Raw genomic sequence first — 20,416 nt, forward strand, 5'->3', positions numbered from 1 at the left:
TTAACTCTTTTGGGAAAACAATTTCTTATCCTCCTCAAGAGATTTAGATTCCAAGGCAGAAACATATTAACCACTTGTAATAAAGCTTGGGAAGTAAGCTCTTGGAAATGTAAATAGTAACACTTGTAATAAACGCTGAGAAGTAAGCTCGGAAATGTAAATAGCCCCTCTAGATTCAAACATGTAGCACATTTTCTTAAGATATTTTAACAACTCAAACTCCGACGCTGATACTCCGACCAAGGACACTCTCTGAACCAGAATGTCTTCTGATCTGCAATGAGTATTGTCCTGAAGATGTGTTGCTGAAAATCGTCTCTCTATTTCATCAGTGCATTATAGTAATCTCTGGGTTGCAGCCTCAGCGTGAGATTTTGGCCGAACCTCCTGTTTGATTTCGATGATAGCCAACAGTTAAAAAGAAGTGGCGAGACGACTACTACTGATGTTATCTTGACAGCTGGCTATGAGCTCTCGATCAAGGGATCTGACTATTTCAAATTATGGGAAACCAATTGTATCTTTCATCCATGAAATTTTGGGTAAGATTCAATATGCAGGAGTCTGGGTGGAATGTAGAGGGAAGTGGAGGTATTATCCGATATGCATGTTTTACTTGTGAATTGTTTTCGTAAAATATGATACTTACTCTTCCATGAAAACGAGCAGGCACATCGCCAGTCTAATCTCGACTTCAAATTTGAAATTTGCATTTCTATTTAAATATAACATTTGACTTTAATTTTTTTTAATAAAAAAATATTAAAAAAAAATAATAAAAATAATTTATTTATAATAAATTTTAGGAAAAAATAATTTTTTATATTAATAAATAATGGTACATTTTAATGTGGAAAATAAAAAATTTAAATTTAAAATAAATTATTTTTTTAAATTTAAGATAATTTTGTTTAGAAGTGTGACCATTTTAGAATATTACTTCTAAAAATTATTTTGAAATAAAACGTTGAGAATTTTAATTTAATTATTAATATTTATTAAATAAACAGTAAAAATTTGACTTTTATGAGATATTTACTAAATAATTTTAATAATAATTAAAATAGAGAATTGAAATTTCTCATATATATATATATATATATATATTATTTTTTGAATTCCACAACATGAAATGTATCATGGGTAAGTATCTTGATATTTGTTATAGATCGATGTTGATGTGTATTCTCCAAAAATTAAATTGTATCATTGCACTAGTTTTTAAGTAGTCAGTAGAGATTTAACTTTATAAATATCAATTAAATAATTTTAATAATAATTAAGAGAAAAAAATTGAAAATTTTCTCAAAACTATATATATATATATATTCTAATTACTTTATGCTTTTTTTTTTAAATGTATATAAGTTTAACTCATATGTTAATTTTTTTCAAAAATAATTAAAATACATTATAACTTAAAATAAATTTTATGATTTTTTAAAATTTCAATTTAGATGGATTATCAGTGAGTACTTTGATATTTACTATTTATTGGTGTTCATTGATATTTATCAATTATTTATATAAATAGACTAAAACAAGTTATTATTAACCTATAAATTTAATAATTAATAAATATTGAAAATTGATTTTATAATTATTTTATTTCCATTTTTCATTCACATGTTCCTGTTAGATATATAGTTTTATAATTATTGATATTTATATTAGATTTTATTTTTTGTATTGTGAGATTATAATTTTATATATATATTTACATAAATAAATTCAATATTTTAATAATTATTTTTTAAAAATCAAATTTGAAAAAAAAATCATGTTTAGGAAAAAATGAAATTACAAAAGAATGAAATTATAATAATAAGTACGATTAGAATAATTGTAATAATAAGTACGATTAGAATAGATGTTTATAAAACCAAACGTTGATATTATTAAGTATTTAAATCTTAAAATATTTGTGAAATTGTTTTAGCTTAAAAGATATTTTTTAAGATTTATTATAAATTTTATTTATTCTCTATAAGGTTAATAATAAGATTATTTAATTTCAATGCAAATGATTTGTTTTGAGTTTTTGTGGTTAAAAATATTTGGTTTGAAAACCGTAACTTAACGTGCTTTCTTAACTTTATCTGGTCAAAATAAAAAACTATTCAAATATGACCCATCTTTTAAATCTGACCGTGATGGTTCTCTGTAGGGTTAATAATAAGATTATTTAATTTCAATACGAATGATTTGTTTTGGGTTTTTGTGGTTAAAAATATTTGGTTTGAAAACCTTAAGTTAACGTGCTTTCTTAATTTTATCTGGTCAAAATAAAAAAATATTCAAATATGACCAATCTTTTAAATCTGACAGTGATGGGCCCAATTGCTACAATGCAGGGTGTTCAGCAGCACGTACGCTGACATTTCCGACCAGTAGGGAATAAATCTTGGAGATTTCCAACCACATAAGCTGACATTTCCGAGTATCTTCTACACTTCTAGTTGAGAATGTTCAACAGCGCGTAAGCTGACATTTCCCAGAAATAGGAAATGAATCTTCGAGATCTACAGGAAAGCCGTCGCAGCGAAATTCCCATATAAAATGAAAATGATGATTAAAACAGCCTGCACTGAAGGGTTCGATTGAGGGTTTGGAAGGAGGTTGGTGGCGAACACTATTTTTCTTCCAAGGAAATTCGGTCCTGTATCAAATGGAGATGGCCAAACCCCTTGAGAATGTGCTCTGCATGAAGGGCGGAAACGGAGATTCAAGTTATGCGTGCAATTCTCCGTCTGTCCAGGTAATTATATTCTCCATGGTTGAAATTTTAGGTTTTCGTTTAATTTTTTCTTAAGGAAGGGAATCAGTTTTTTGGGTTCTGGTTTCATGATCTTCTTTTTAACATAACTCCTAAAACTATATGGTTGAATCCCACTTGGTGTATCTAATATCTTTTAGCGTATCTAATAATTTCTTGTTGAAATAACCGATTTCGCTATAATGATGCGCAGTTAAAGATGACTGAAGCCCTCAAACCCTTGCTAGAGGATGGGATCTCCCACAACGTCAGATCTGCCATGGGGGCTGGACCTGCAGTGTTTCGGATTGCTGACTTGGGGTGTGCAACGGGGATGAATACTCTTCTCGCAGCAGACACAATCGTCACAGCTGTCAAATCAATTTTCATTCGCAATTGCAGGAATGTGCCAGAGTTCCAGGTTTACTTCGCCGATCTTCCCTCTAATGATTTCAACGCATTGTTTCGGGCATTGCCTCCTCTGTTAGCAGATGACATGCCTGTGGGTGATGTAAAAGTAGCAGCACCGCATGATGAGCGAAAACCTCCGGCGAAAAGATCTTACTTTGCAGCAGCAGTTTCGGGATCGCATTATGGACGCCTTTTCCCACGCCAAAGCCTCCATTTCTGCCATTCTTCTGTCAGCCTGCATTGGCTCTCGCAAGTAAGTGACATGACAGGAAATAATCCATTTGCACCTTATTTCTTTAGATTTTCCGTAACTAGATAGTTGGAAATTTGGTCCAGCGCTTACCGTAGGTTTCGCAACATACACCTTGGATCTTAACTTAACTCTAGTGATAATAGCGGAGATTAAAGTCCGAAGGTTTTGGTCTAACCGCAATAGTGATTCCAACGCAGGTCTAATCATGAAGAAGAAGGTATTCTAATGGATTGCAATTTCAGGTTCCTGCTATAGTGGTGGACAGAAATTCTCCTGCTTGGAACGGCGGGCATGTCTATATATCCAGTGATGCAGTGGCCGATGCATATCTCAACCAATTCAGACAAGACTTCACAGCATTCTTAGAAGCCAGAGCAGAAGAGATTATTCCCGGAGGATGCATGTTCATAGCTCTAGTCGGTCGTAAATCTGCAAACGCAAAGGAACAAGGGGGTTTCTCGGCTTGCGCCCATTACATGGAAGCTGCATTTGAGGAGCTGGTAACGGAGGTAAATGTTATAATTCAATTTAATATCTCATGATTTGGTTTGAATATATCCGATCTGTAATCGAGTTGGGGTGGCAGGGTTTGATTGAGAAGGAAACACTGGACACCTTCAACATTCCTTTCTACGATCCAGATATTGAGGTGTTGAGGAGCGTAGTGGAAAGAGAGAAATCGTTTGAAATAGAGAGAATGAGGGTTCTGAACGGGTTTCCCTTGCATCCATCGTGGGACGTTAGAGAAGGGGAAGAGGCGATGTTTGGAAGAGTTGTAGGGAACTTTTATAGAGCAATGTTTGAGAATCTCGTGGAGACTCACTTGGGGTGTGATGAACACCTGGTAAATGAGTTTTTCACGAGATTTGCAAAGAGAGCCGCTGCGAAATATCGAGAGTACATGCACATTACACTCGATCTGGTTGTCGCTTTTCTCGTTCGCAAAGGAGCATGATTCAACGTCAAGTTATTTTCTATGCACTATTATCTTGTAACAATCTATGAACTATATATCGCCAACCAATAGCATGTGAAATATTTAAGCATGGAATGTAAATATTGCTGTTGTTCTTCTAGTGTGGATTTAGATGGTGTATGCCACTAACGCTTGAAGAAATATTTCTGTGTAGCGGTCAATATGTGTTCACCGATTTCAGCAATAAATGAATCGCTACAGCCCATTCACAAATCACGACTTATCTTATGCGATCATCATGGACTTTTTATTCTGATAATTACAGTTATTTATAATAAAGAATGTGTATTCATATAAGGAACGTGGGTTTGTATTGTAGTATATGCAGTTCTTACCTTTTGATTTTTGATTCATTTAATTTTTATTTTTTTATTTAAATTGAAGCTAAATTGGAACCAGTTCAAGTAAAGTTTACTTTTTAAAAGTTAAATTACATGATTGATTTATCTGTTTATTTAATTATCGATTAAATTAAAAGTTATATTATTAAATATGGGAACATAGAAAACATCAATAATATGTCCAGGAAAAACTCACATAAATTTACAAAAATGTTGCACTATAAATATATATAATGTCATTTCAAATAATTAAAAATCACTCTCTCATACTTATTTACACTTTGTATCCTAAAATGATTGTGAAATTTATATTATATCATATTTAGAGTTAGTAAAACTTAATATCAAATAGTTTTTTTCTTATTAGATAGAGGAATAGTAATTGGGTTGGTTTGACATTATCATTATAATATTTAGTTGTTTTAGCATGTATAAGTGAATGGGGATTTGAATGTAGAACTTTTTCATACATAATACATTATTTTTATAAGAATTCATATAAGAATTATAAGTGCTTATTTTTCATATATATATATAAAATATGATATTTTAGATGAAAACCTCAATGGTTATGTGTGTGTTAAAATTGTTTTGATGGGAAAGAAAGATAAATATTACTATTTCGAATTTTATAATATAAAAAGCTAATAAAATTAATAATGTAGTTAGTTGACAACTATAATGCAAATATGCCTTTTAGTAAACAAAATTTATGTTTATTTCATATTCTAATACAAAATACATGCATTAAAAATTATTTATGTTTAAAAATATAATGTTTGTATTGTTATAGTTTTCTTTTATTAAAGTTATTTTTAAAATAGTTAATTTAATGTTTATTTTATATTAATATTTTTAAAATAAATAAAATACAAATATTTGTGATAAAATAGGTATATGTTTTTAATTAGATATAATTTAAACCATTAAGAAAAATATTATTATAATTTTCAACTCTCATATGTAATATATTAAACTCATAATAAATAGCTTTAAATTAATATGCAGTTTTCTAAAATATTTTTTTGGTGAAGATCCTAGTTTTTGTAACATCTCTCAACTTACACCCATTACCTCGTAAAAGAAATAACATACATTTATGTAAAACTCATACACAATATTTCTCGGAAGTATTCCCACTCGCGATAAAAGCCATAAAGTTATCCATATTGGTCATTCACATCGCATTGACATAAATTTTTCTACCACGTACAATTTACTAAGAGCTACCGTGTATCATTTACTAAGAGGTTATATTATAGGGACCAAGTTCCTAACTCACTTTGCGAAGACTTACGAGTTATATACTTTTCTCCTCGCTTATTATGAATCAAATATCTTTCTAAATGGCACCCACGTCATTATTTCACATATTTCTATTTTCTATAGCTAGTTTAATATTTGAGGTGATCAATCAATAACCAAGGGTGGGTCATTTGGAACGAACCCTCATGAAACCACAGCTAGCGCCAATCCATGGTTAGGGATACGAGCCATTGGAATACGATCCACGATCATCGGTGGTAAGCGTAGGTTAAAGATTCAACAATAAGGAAACGAGTGGGTGGTTAGAGTAACCAGTGCTTCATCGATGTGATGCCTCTTCTCGACATTTGCAACCTTCCTAGTTAGGGTTTTCGCTCTGCAGTTATATGAGAAAAACTTAATATACGGTATTTGTTCCTTTTTCACACTCATTGATTGATGTCTGAGTCTAATTTCATTGGAGTTTTTTAGTTGTTTATTTATTTATTTTTTCAGTTACAAAATTCCTTTTGTGTGCACTAAGTGCATTACAACGGTCGGGCTATGGTATTATCATTTGTCGGATAGGGCTGTAGCTTGAACGAGAATTCCCAAAAGGGATTTGAAAAAGTTGGAGTTTACCTGGGTCGTTATACCTTACAGAATAATTTTTCCATGGCTAAGTGTAAGGTTTTCACGCTAATTACTGAGTTTGCCATCGCTGATTTTTGGATTCACTTTCTATAATTTATTTGCAGTGATTGTAAGGGTTTCGTAAAATACTTGCCAGAAATCTTTTCCAAACCTTTTTCTTAGTTCAGGGCCTTTGCCCAAAACTCTGTCTCATTGAGAATGCAACGCACACTTTCGCCCAACCACAGGTATTTTCACAACTAAATTTGTCTAAAAGGTTTCTCTTTGCGTAATGATTTCTATATTAATTTTAAGTGGTGAGTTTTATTATGGAATGCAAGGAAAGATGTCGAGAAGGGATGGAAACAACCGAGGTAACCTTTTCCCGATTGTTCGTCCCTATGGTGGTTTCATTCCACTCAAAACCCAGATATGCTTATTTCTAACATATCATTCTCTGTTTTGAATAGATACGACCTTTCATTACAACTTTCAAGAGGTCAATTGTTCTTGGATCTCGAAGGCTTGATTTCCGAGTTTCCCATGAATTATCTTACACTAGGCTTTTTCCAGGGGTGGTTGATTTCACGACTGACTAAGAATTTAAGCTAGGGTTCCATAGCTACTTGAATTTGAGAAGTTATATTAGTGAATTTCGCACTATACTACGGTTTGATAATTGAATCTGCGCAGGGTTATTACAATTTAAATTGTGTAAATATTTTTTTTTTTTTTGACATTTTCAACTAAATGGCCCTACAAAGAGTATATATTTATTTCTTGTGTTCTTTCACTTTGATAATTGAATCTGCGCAGGGTTATTACAATTTAAATTGTGTAAATATTTATTTATTTTTTGACATTTTCAACTAAATGGCCCTACAAAGAGTATATATTTATTTCTTGTGTTCTTTCACTTTAAGAATATTTTTTAAATGTCTAAATATTATGTGTCTAAAATGCTTTAGTAGAAAAGAAAAACTATGTTTCCTTTATAATTTTTGGTTTGGCCCTCATAGTTGGATGATGTTTGACAAATATAAAAGAAAACATTCTTTTTTTAATTTCTTTTAACTATTAACTTCTAGTTTTGGTTCCTATATATATAATTCCATGCTTATGTGCATAACATTCTTGTGTTCTTTCACTTTAAGAATATTTTTTAAATGTCTAAATATTATGTTTCTAAAATGCTTTAGTAGAAAAGAAAAACTATGTTTCCTTTATAATTTTTGGTTTGTCCCTCATAGTTTGATGATGTTTGACAAATATAAAAGAAAACATTCTTTTTTTAATTTCTTTTAACTATTAACTTCTAGTTTTGGTTCCTATATATATAATTCCATGCTTATGTGCATAACATTCCAAATAAAGGGATTTCTAATTCTTAAATTTGGTTCTGTAATCTATTTAAAACATAAGAATAACACTATTGTTAGTTATTTTGTAAATATAGACAAACTTCCTTTAATGTTCAACATATATAATACGTATAATTATGTGATTGTATTATGAAGTCTATCTTTCAACAATATTTAATCTATTGTAGAAACAACATCCTTTTGAGTTTAATGGTTGTTTTATACCATTTCCTACTTTTGTGCAGTTTAAAAACCAATAATATTCCATTCTATAATATTTTATGTTATAATATTTATATGATTTGGGGACTATCCCTAGGCTATTGACCTCATCAGCTTAGCCTAGGAACTAACCCAGAATCCCGCAAGAAGCAGAATTCAGTAACAACCCCATCTCTTGTGAATAATTTAAATAGCTTGGTAGAAGCATCATGTAACAAACATATATTGATATTTGTTATGTAAGCACATAATCAACTCTTGAACTATATAGAAAATTTCCTTATGATTATTAGTACTAAGTCATAAGTTGTTTCATCATTAGACTTCTAGAATATGAATCTCAATCTTTAGTTGTTAATAATACTACCAAAAAAATTCTTGTCATAGAAAATCATATTATAGTATATAGAATCATGTCATTAATGCTCAAAAAGAACCATTGTCATATAAAATCACATCACAATAGTAAGACACTTACATGTTTTACTTTAGTTAGGAAACCACCAAAATTACTGAGGAGAAAAGACTACTCCACCCACTCAATGAGCTCAGGTACCCTCTACTAGTACTACACCCAAACTACATTTATTCCATAACAATTCCTTAAACAAGACCGAAATAGTTCTACCTAGAAGTTCCTGACTAGACCAGATTTGTTTAGATTTATTATAGAGCTTGTAGATTTTTACTGTAGATTCAAAAACTTAACTAGATTTGTTTAGATTTATTATAGAGCTTGTAGATTTTTACTGTAGATTCAAAAACTTAACTGGCATGCTAAAACACAAGACAATAATCTACTCTACTCTTCAGCAGAAACAAAAATTGATCGATGAAAAAAATAAGCAGAAAAGGAAGAATATCAATCACACATAACAAAATATTTCTTTGGGAAAAAAAACTACTAAAAATCTTGACTATCCATTTTGCATTAACCCAAATATTTGAGAATAAAATACAATGCTTTTTCAAGCTGAACAATTACTGCAATAGTACAATCTAACTCTCTGCCTCACAAGCCAGTTCAAGCCAACACTTAGCCAATTTTGTTGCCTGCCAAGCCCCTACTTCCTTGCCAAATTCCTAGAGGAATTAACCCATATTTAAAGGGAAATCCATTGTCCATAACTGCACAATCCAAACATAGGTCCTCAAATGATTGCATGCACCATTTGTAAAATTCATAAAATTATACAACTGGTAGTAAATTGTCCATGAACTCTAATCTCAACTAGGTCTTCAGCTGAAATGACATGCATGAGTTATTTGTGAGTTAATATTTAGTTAATTGTTGTGGTAGTGGTGATGCATTGGTGCACTACTCTACTACTAGACCTCTACTAGTTCCTCCAACACTTAGAACTAGTTTAACTAACTATAACTCAGTTAGATTGAGTGATCTAATTACAACTCCAAAGAACTCAACCTGGGCGGCTAAAATTTAGGGATCAGTCTAAATGACTCTAAATAGACTGCTAGCTTAAATTTCCTAAGTCAATTAAGTCAATTTAACTTAATTAACTATTACAAGTTTCTATGAGAATAGAATTTTGATTTAATTCAAGGAAAAAATAAATTGGAATTTTTTGTTTCTATTTTTAAGACCCCCTTTGAACAAGAAAGGGATTGTCTACTACCTCAATCCTACCTATGTGAAACTCAAATTTTCATCTTGCCAATGCCTATGTCAAAATATCTGCATCCTTCTCCTATGTGGGAATGTACCCTAATGACATAATCCTCCTTTGCACACAATCTTGAAGATGATGATACTGGATATCGATATGCTTGGACTGATCATGAAAAAATGTATTTTTAGAGAGTTTGATACAAATCTGATTGTCACAATAAATCATATTTGGATCCATCTGCTGACCAAACAAAACAACCACAATGTTTGTCATCTACATAGCCTCACAAGCTCCTTGACTAGCAGCCATGTCCTCTCCCTATGTTGAACTGAGTGAAAATGATATTTTTTCATGTTGTACCAAGAAACAACTGCTAACCCAATATTGAAGATCCCCCTGATGTGCTCTTCCTGTTGGATGGAATCCCTTCCCAATATGCATCAGTGAAGCCTTGAACCTTCACTCCCTCTGTCTGTATGTACCATAAACCATATTGAGTAGTGCCTCTAAGGTATCTCAACACATGCTTTTCTTCCTTCCAATACAATTTAGTTAGCTTAGCCATTGCTTGACTAATATGGTTAAATACATAACACATGTATGATCGCGTGTTCGCCAAATACATGAGTGAACCCACAAGATGTCTGTAAATAGTAGCTTCCAATACTTCTCTAGAAGTAGCATCCTCCTTCCTCCAGTTACCTTCTAGAGGAGTCTCCATGGGTTTACTGCTCTCCATGTGGAACCTTTTTAGTATCTCGTTTTCATACTTACTCTAAGATACAAAAATTTCCTCATTACCTTACCATACTTCCATGCCAAGAAAGTAGTGTAGGATCCCCAAGTCCTTCATTTCGAACTCTCTTGCAAGGTCCTCCTTGCAAGACTTGATTAGCTTATCATCACCTGTCATAATCAAATCGTCGACATATAAAACAATAATCAACAATTTACCTTCAACCAAAATATGGTAAAGTTTCACATATGCTTCAATTTTGGCGAAGATCAACCCGGTGAAGTAGCTATCGATCTTGGTGTACCAAGCAGGGGGTGCTTGCTTCAACCCATTAAACACTTTCTTGAGTTCGCACACATGCAACTCACGGTCGAAGGTCTCAAAATTTTTAGGCTACTCAAAATACACCTCTTCCTCAATCATGCCATTAAGGAAGGTTGTCTATACATCCATATGATGTATCTTACATCCCATCTGTGCTGACAATGGAAAAATGGATTTGATTGATGAGTACCTTGCAATACGAGAAAATTTATCATCGTAATCAATCCCCTCCACCTATGAAAAACCTTGGGCCACAAACCTGGCCTTTTGTTTCTCCACACTACCATACACTACATGATTTACCTTGTAAAGCCATCAGGAAGTCATCACTGACTTGTCTGGTGGTCTTGGGACCAAATCTAAAGCATTGTTCCTGAAAATGGAGTCATACTCCTCAACCATGGCATCAACCCAAACCGGTTGCTACACTGCCTCCTCAAAAGAAGATGGCTATGTCTCAACACATCTGCTCATAAGAGCCATGTATCCAGTGTACCTCTATAGTGACCTCCTCTACTTGTCCTGTGATGTGGGTGATCCCACATTCTCTCTCGCATCATGCAATAAATTGTTAGCCTCTCTTGTGCGCTTTCTCCCATCTCTGGAAGAGTCTACATGAGTGGGTGTATCCACTCCTTGATCCTCTACATGTGGCTACTCCACATCAATATGAGGTTCCTCCTTAGGAGCTAAAATTTTTGCAACTCCATGTAGATGAAGCTCCCTCTCAAGGAAACATCTCATGACCTTCTCTTCATCAAATTTTACATCCTTGCGAACCACTAGCATCCTGTTGGTCAGGAGGTACACCTGATAGTTGTGAGGTGTATTAGTGTACCCAAAAATTATCCCCAACTATGTTTGTGGCTCAAGATTCTTCAATCCATCTTTGGTCACATATCAGTAGACTGATGACCCAAAAATCTTGAAGTGACCCACATCTCATCTCTTCGCTTAAAAAGCCTCTTCCAGTGTACTCATCCCAATAATTCGATGAGGGCTTATCTTCTGCAAATAAAGAGTTGTGTTACATGCCTCGCACCACAAGTGTAATGGTAGGCCCTGATCATGAAACATCGCTCGTGATGCCCCTACTATACTTCTATTCTTCCTTTCAGCCACCCCATTCTGTTGTGGGTTATGAGGTGTTTTCAACTCTCCTCGAATTCCTTCTACTACACATAAGTTTTTAAACCCATTTGACACATACCCTCCACTATTATCACTCCTGAGAGATTTAACCTTCCTGCTAGTGGCTTTCTTGACCAATGCTTTAAATTCACAGAACTTTGGAAAAGTATGATCTTTCTTGTGCATGAAGAAGATCCAACATTTAGGAGAAAGATCATTAACAAATATAACATAATATCTTTGTTTGTTCCTGGAGGATGTTGAAAATGGCCCACACACATCTAAATGCACTATATCAAGCATCACGTGTGCTCGATTGTATTTTTTGTGAAATGAATCTTTGATCTATTTTCCCAAAGTACACCCTGTTTCTAGGAAAACTAGTGTCTTTTTGATCACCTAGCCCTCTAGGATTGGCAGCTACCCTAGAAACAAACAATTTAAGGCAATTTTAGATTTCCTCTTACGTATAACAAATAAGAGAGAGGCAAAGGAACCAACCTGGATCTTCCGCTTAACTCCTTGCCTGATCTGTCTCCCCCTTGAAAAAGCTTGCACCTCTTCTCCTACCTATCCCACTTAGAGAATACCTGTAGAAACAAAGTAAAAAAACACCATCAAAGCATCTTGATATATTATATCATAAGCATTGCAAAATCAGAAATACAATGAACATACAATGGCATTCACAAATAACAGCATTCACAAATACACAATTGAATGGAGGAAAACTCAAAGAACTTTATTAAAATAGAAGGGAGAATTACAACCCAGCTGTATAATCCAGCGTCATCCTCCCAACATCAAAGCCCTCTTCACCTCATGAAAAGCAAGATCACCCAACAATATAATGCTCTTTCTCAGACACAAGCTATCAACACTTCTTTACAAACTACAAAATTCCATCCTCTGTATCTCTCAGATGAGGGATCCACTTACAGATGTATGCAAGGGTGTGATTCATCTCTTGGTTTTTTATTAGAATCATTCCACTTGTTGTTTTTGGTTCCACTTGGAGATTTCTTGGATCTCTTACTCATCCCTGGGCGAATTCGGAGAGGCAAGTGTCATAGGAGAAGTTTCTAGAAGATTCCATGAGCAACCACTTAGCAAACTATCTTGGACATTTGTCCATCCTCGCTCATCGCACCCTACAGAAGGCTTCTTCAATATGCATCACACCTGGCTAGTGTAGAAGTCATTATGCATCGCACCTTTACAGTGGAGCTTTCAGTATGGTCCAGTTTAGGCCAGTCCTGGATGGTTTTTCAAGTGGAACTTTTGGGGAATGATGTAATCAGTTGACCATGATCTTTTAGGGTATGGAACAACACTTTTAGGGGTGAAAGAGCCCTAGTTTATCGACATATAAGATTGGGGTTGAAGTTCCCAAATATGTCTATAACAATTGCCCCCTAAAGCATGAAGTCATAAATCTTTGATGTCGGGTGAAATGCTTTAACATGAGGACCCGAGGTTTTAGAAACTGGAAGGTGACATGTATAAGATACAATACAATACATCATCAAAATATAATTTTTCATGATCTAGCTGAGGTGGGCATTCTCATGCTCAGCTTTATAAATTCATTTCATGTACATAGAACAGATAATCGTCTGCAGTTACAGACTGGTGATTCTTCATATGTAGAGTCATCCTCCCTAGATTGGATGACCATATGTGTAGCTTCTATGTACATTTGATGTCTTTATATCCCTGAATATATCACAGCCCCAATGGATGAAACTAGATCCGAGGTCTTCAAACTCGTTCAATCTTTGCCCGATTGTACAAGTCGATCCATGTGAAAAGATTTTCTGAAGTCAAACATGGAAATACATTGCATGATTACCAACCAATAATGTAAGTTGTTAACAGATGCGAACTGAATCACCAATAATGATAATGACCCTCAAGGTACTGCAGTACAATTTGCATGGTGTGAATATATGATCCGATGTCGAACACCACAAAAAATCTTTCGGTCAAAGGCCATTGATGTCAACCTATCGCCGGAAGTAAGAAACTTGCCATTGAGGCATGCAAGATTCAAAGTACTAAAAGGGTTGTTTCTAAGTCAACTTCTTGGATAATGAGCTGATGTCGAGAAGAAGTGACCCATTGTAGGAGGGCCTTAATGTATCCCACATCTACGACACGAAATGAAGCAAATGATTTTCTGGAGGTGAAAACGATTGACGACAAAAGGTTCAAGAATGGAAGTCATGAAAAATGGAGGTTGAAGGTATTGCAGTGGATGAGGCATTAACTAGATGGTGAATTCTCGATTGAATGACTTCTCTTGAACATATCGGCGACACTGAGATGGACTGGTAGCGTTAACCCCAAAAATGGATGGTGTGAAAGACCAATGGTGAAATGACTGGTGAACGGAATAACCCAACCCGACTCAATCATGGTGATGGAGTGAAAGTGTCATGTTCAAGAGCGACCTGCTACCATAAAATTCTTCAAGTTTTCTTCCCTTTTTCCCTAGTCATTTCTGACTAGTACCTCTTTATTTTTGTCAAGCTTGAGGAGGATAACATATGCTTGTTCTATAATAAACCCTTCGGGCAAATTTGTCGCTATGTTCTTAGCGAGTCTAGCGACAATGAAACTCGTTCTTGTCTGGGTGGACATGTTTGTTGCTATTGTTTTAACGAGTATAACAACAAGGATAACTCGGTCCTTTTCATGTTTAGAGAGTTTGAAAAGGGACGGAAAGGAAACTCCAGAAGTTCCTTTTCGTAGCATAATCCCTTCGGTTTGAAAAAAGATTAAAATAATACAAAAGGGATGACTTTTCGATCGCTTTAGTGAGCCGAAAAAGGCAAGCGCTTGAACTTTTTCTTGAGATAATCCCTCAAGTCCGAAATAGATTAAAATATACAGGAGGGATGGCATTTTCGACCACTTTAACGAGCCGAAAGGCCAATTGCTCAACAATCTTTTCATATTTAATGAGTCTAAAAAGGGTTTAAAGAGGACTTGTTTTTATGGAATGGGTGGTGTTTAGGGTAGCAACTGGTTCTGGGTAGGTTTGGTACTTCTCAAAAAGAGGTTGGCTAACAAGACCACTCATTGCAGATGTTCCTCAAAAGGGTAAACAACTAAGTGGAGGTGTATGATCGGCCAAAAGGATGGAGGTGATGCCAGGAACACAACCAAGGCTAAAAAGGCTAATGGCATGGCAATCACAGAGGTTATTTACTGAAGGAGAGTTCATTTTTTAACGAGATTGAACCTTGCGGAAACTATGCTCAGTGTTGGTGCAAGTTCATTTTTTTTAACAAGCTTGAACCTTGCGAAAACTATGCTCAGGGGTAGGTTTATTTTTTAACGAGCTTGAACCATGCGACAACATATGCTCAGGGGTGGGTTTATTTTTTAATGATCTTAAACCATGCGACAACATATGCTCATGGGTAGGTTTATTTTTTAACGAGCTTGAACCATGCAACAACATATGCTCAAGGGTAGGTTTATTTTTTAATGAGCTTGAACCATGCAACAACATATGCTCATGGGTAGGTTTATTTTTTAACGAGCTTGAACCATGCGACAACATATGCTCAGTTTTTAGTTTTTCTTTTTAAGTGAACTAGAAATGAAAAAACTAAAAAGGAAAAACTAAAAAGCCAGAAAAAACTAAAAACCTAAGGAACTACTAAGGTTAGGTAGTATAGTTTTTTGTCAGCGGTTAGACAAAACACTTCCTTTGCCTTGTCTGCAACATGGACAAAGGTGAATGGTGTGCTAGACCAATCACCTAACCTAAGGAGTTAGAAAAAAAAAAAAAAAAAAAACTAAAAAGCTAAAAAGCTAGAAAGCTAAAAGGCTAGACAATGAAATTAAAAAAAAAGATTTTCATTCCCCTAGCATGATGAAAAGCAGAGTCTCCAGTAACCATATGGAAATCACTATGGTTAGATAGGATGGTTTCATTCACCAAATAGAAAAAATGCTTCCTTGGCTTCATCCGCCAAATAGATGAAGGTGAACGGTGTCTCAGACCATTCACATAACCTACAGGGAAACTTATCTTTTCAGCCGGGTTTGTCTACCAAATAGACAAGGGTGCATGCCCCCTAAGCTTTGTTACATTCACCATACTACTCGCGGTAATTAGGTGGATGGAATGAAGGTTGAAGAGACACCATTGATATAAAAGGACCATTTAGGGATGATGGTTGACTTGGAGCTATGCTTGAATCGGGAAATGAAAGCTGGTCAATGGTGATAATTTTGCCTTCATGCGGGAAGCACATCATTCGGAAGAGTTTTCAAACAATAGCCTCCATGTTGTAAACATAGTCACGTCGAAGGAGTGGATTGTAATCTAACGGTCATGGGACTACCATCACATTCTGGTTAATGATTTTCCTTCCCAAAGTTATCGGTAACTTAGGAAGGATCCCTAACGGTCGACTACTTCCTTTGTTAAAGCCTGACAAATTCTGTATAACAGGCATAAGCAGTTGAGCAAAGGATACTCACTAACGCACCCTCATCTATGATAGTGCCTGACACGATCATTTTGTAAACTTGTACTATGATTTGGAAAGGTACATAAGAAGGAAGGAGAGATCTTGCTAGTCAATTCCAATCAAAGGAAGTGACTAGACTGCTTGGAGGGGGTACCAAATAAATGGTTGAAATACCCCCTTGAGTAGTGGGAACTCGGGAATTCTCTTCCTGTTGTGAAGGAACAGGCGGATTGCCCCCAAGTTCATCGAAATCTGAAGTAACAAAAAGAATTTGAATAGTATCATTCTCACTCTCTTCGGGAAGTGTATGATCTTTTGAAGGTCAAGTTGGGGCGACTACCATCTCGACCTGTTGAATTTGGTCCAGTATGGACTCAGAAGATTCACTTTCAGCGATAGGTGATTCGACCGATGGTTGAGTTATGTCATTCAGACTTTTAGCTAGTAAAGGACTTGGGGAGAGTTTCCTATATCCAGGTGGAAGTCACTACGGTGAAGCAGGACGATTATGTAAGACTCTTTTGGCTTCATCCAAAAAAGGAAAATGGGGAAGGGTATGGTCCCCTTCACATAACCTACATGGAACTTTGACCTTTCCTTTCTATCCATGAACTTCATTATCACTAGTTGATGGTGTGTTGTCAACATGATCACTAGAGGTTGATGACACTGGTTGGTGCAAATGGGGGGACCATTCTCTCAAGATCCGAGGAATGCACAAATACTCTCGATGAAAATGGTCTCCTCTACAAATTATGTATGGAGATATGGGTTTAGGAGCTTTAATGTGTGGATTTTCACCAGCTGATGCATCCAAATCTATGGTTGCATGGTTGCCCCTTGCTGAATTAGCTTCTTCTTCTTCTCCTTACCTTTCTTATTCTCCTTAGGTTATTAGCATCACTACTTTCACCAAGCGAAGAGGAAGAAGGGGAGGGAGAAACAAACGAAGAAGAAGGTGAGGGGTCAATTTTAGTATCAACTGGATGCTGATTCGATTGCTGAGGGATCACGTTATTTTGAACCACAGGGGTTGAGAACAACCATACTAGCAAGCCAATAGTAAGTCTTGGAAGGGACAAAGTGGCCATATGAGGAGCTGTTATGAAACCAGCTCAAGAAAAGATAGAAAAGAGAGATCAACGCCTTAGAATTCAGCCTCTTCGAGGGGGCAACCTCCTTTACATTACATAAATGAACAATTCTTGGATGATACAAATGAAAATACCTCCTTTCTATATATAGGAGTCTAAGTGGTCCCAATACAATCAAAGCCTACATAACAATAATATTGTAGGGCACAACAATAACAATAGTGGGCTTCTATGTGGCACAATAGTAACAATATGGGCACTACATGGGTACATCAATATAAATAAGGGGTATAACTACAATAGTAATGGGGTAATCACTAGTATTATAGGGACCCAACATGCCCCTCTCCAAAAAAGTGTTGTCCTCAACGCTTGAGTAGTTCAGGATACTTCTGCATAAAATTCTCATCCTCCCATGTGGAATCTTCAGCGGATAAGTTCTTCCACTTGATAAGGTACTCTGAAATTGATCGATTTCGTAGCTGTCGAGTTCTTGTTTCTATAACTGCTTCCGGTTCCAATATAATTTTTCCTTCTTCGTCAAGTTCTGGCAATATTGTTTGAACTGGGAGCTTGTCGCCTATAACCTTCTTTAAACATGAAACATGGAAAACTGGGTGCAATCGAGAAGCTGCAGGAAGCTCCAATTTGTATGCCATAGTACCAATCTTTTGCAACACCTTGTACGGACCATAATACTTTGGTGATAATTTATTATCCTTCTTAGCTTGCTTGAGGGACATTTGCTTATATGGTTGTAGCCGTAGGAATACCCAATCACCTACATCAAAACTTCTTTCACTGCGATGTTGATCTGCCTGTTGTTTCATTCTATTCTGTGCCAACACGAGGTTATCCTTTAAGAGTTGGAGGACTTGTTGTTGATGTTCGATGTGATGTTCCACTGCCTGAACCTTAGAATTTTCTCTTAAATATGATGTGATGGATGGTGGTTGATACCCATAAAGTGCCATAAATGGGGTCATTTTTGTTGCTGTATGAAAGGAAGTGTTATACCACCATTCAGCCAGAGGCAACCATTTGACCCATTGTGTCTGTTTATCAGATACAAAGCAACGAAGATATCCTTCCAAACATTTGTTTACTATCTCAGTTTGCCCATCAGATTGAGGATGATAAGATGAGCTATGAGCTAACTGAGTACCAAGACAAGAAAATAATTCTGTCCAAAAATTTCCAGTGAAAATGGGATCTCTGTCACTTACAATAATCTTTGGGTTTCCATGTAGCTTTTGAATTGTTTCCATAAATGCAGTAGAAACTGTACTGGCTTTAAATGGATGTGATAATGCACAAAAGTGTGCATACTTGGTAAGTCTGTCAACTACCACCATGATGACACTCTTTCCCTCAGACTTGGGTAAACCTGTGATAAAATCCATTGAAACCTCCTCCCAACGTTGGCTTGGAATGGATAAAGGTTGTAATAGACCCGGTGTCTTAATTGTTTCAACTTTATTTTGTTGGCAAACCAAACATTCTGCCACAAACTTTTGAATATCTGATTTAAGGCCATCCCAAAAAAATTCCTTCTTAACCCTGTGGTAAGTTTTTAAAAATCCTGAGTGCCCTCCTAAGGGAGAAGTGTGCAATTCCATAAGAATCTTTTGTTTTAGCTGGGAATTCTTACAGAGGTATAAGCGATCTTTGTACCATAACGAATCATTTTTCCAGCTAAATGTATCAGACGTACTGGAATCTTGTTGTAGCTTTCGAATAAGTGCCCACACTTCTTCGTCATTCTTCCATTCCTCCCTTGCTTCGTTTATCCAATCTGGTTGGATAATAGAAATGGCGCACAACAATGCTTCCACATCCTCATCCTTCCTTGAGAGTGAATCTGCCACCACATTTTGCTTCCCTTTTTTGTAGATGATTTCAAAGTCATAACCCAACATCACACATTTGCTTCCCTTTTTTGTAGATGATTTCAAAGTCATAACCCAACATCTTTGTGACCCACTTTTGTTGCTCTTCAGAGGATAATCTTTGTTCTAAAAAGTATTTAAGGCTATCATGATCCGTTTTTACCTTGAAGTGTCTTCCCATTAGGTAGGGTCGCCATTTCTTAAGTGCATGGAGTATTGCCAACATTTCCTTCTCATAAATAGCTTTGCTTAGAAACTTTCCCTTGATTGGACGACTTTCAAAAGCAATGGGTCTTTCATCTTGCATTAGAACAGCACCAATTCCATTTCCTGAAGCATCACATTCCACAATAAAGGTTTTTGTGAAGTCCGGTGTAGCTAAGACCGGTGCTTGGCACATTGCCTCTTTAAGATGTTCAAAGGCCTTTGTTGCTTCCGGAGTCCATGAAAATGCATCTTTCTTCAATAATGTTGTTAGAGGTGCTGCTATTCTCCCATAATTCTTAACAAACTTGCGATAATACCCTGTCAACCCAAGAAATCCTCGCAGATGCTTTATGGATGTGGGGATTTTCCATTCCTTAATGGCTTTAATTTTGCTAGGGTCTACCTTAACTCCTTCATGAGATACAATATGACCCAAATATTCCACCTCCTGGACTCCAAAGAAACATTTGGATCTTTTTGCATATAATTGTTTCTCCTCCAATAGTTGTAGCACCCTGTCAACATGTTCAACATGATCCTTCCAAGACTTGCTGTAGATTAGTATATCATCAAAAAATACTAACACAAATTTTCTAAGGAATGGTTTGAAAATTGAATTCATCAAACCTTGAAATGTTGAAGGTGCATTGGTAAGGCCAAAAGGCATGACCAAAAATTCATAATGACCCTCATGAGTTCTAAATGTCGTTTTCGGAA

The 20,416-nt window shown here is 35.4% G+C and overlaps 1 protein-coding gene across 1 annotated transcript; it reads left to right on the forward strand.

The window, feature by feature from the left end:
• Positions 1–2,674: 2,674 nt before the first annotated feature.
• Positions 2,675–4,374, forward strand: LOC149250751 (indole-3-acetate O-methyltransferase 1-like). The gene is made up of 4 exons (XM_089453739.1): positions 2,675–2,758; positions 2,970–3,419; positions 3,662–3,928; positions 4,006–4,374. Exons 1-4 carry the CDS (start codon positions 2,675–2,677, stop codon positions 4,372–4,374), a joined length of 1,170 nt encoding a protein of 389 aa, XP_089309865.1.
• Positions 4,375–20,416: the final 16,042 nt, after the last annotated feature.

This window comes from Pinus tabuliformis, chromosome 7 (assembly GCF_031772625.1).
Source record: "Pinus tabuliformis cultivar Carrire ecotype Pingquan chromosome 7, CPIR1, whole genome shotgun sequence".
Classification (NCBI taxonomy): Eukaryota; Viridiplantae; Streptophyta; class Pinopsida; order Pinales; family Pinaceae; genus Pinus; species Pinus tabuliformis.

Bases quoted from the DNA above. Each gene is read 5' to 3' on its own strand.
- LOC149250751 (XM_089453739.1), top strand. From the start codon at position 2,675: ATGGCCAAACCCCTTGAGAATGTGCTCTGCATGAAGGGCGGAAACGGA. The intron at 2,759-2,969 runs GTAATTATATTC...AATGATGCGCAG, and splicing joins GCAATTCTCCGTCTGTCCAG to TTAAAGATGACTGAAGCCCT. The intron at 3,929-4,005 runs GTAAATGTTATA...TTGGGGTGGCAG, and splicing joins TTGAGGAGCTGGTAACGGAG to GGTTTGATTGAGAAGGAAAC.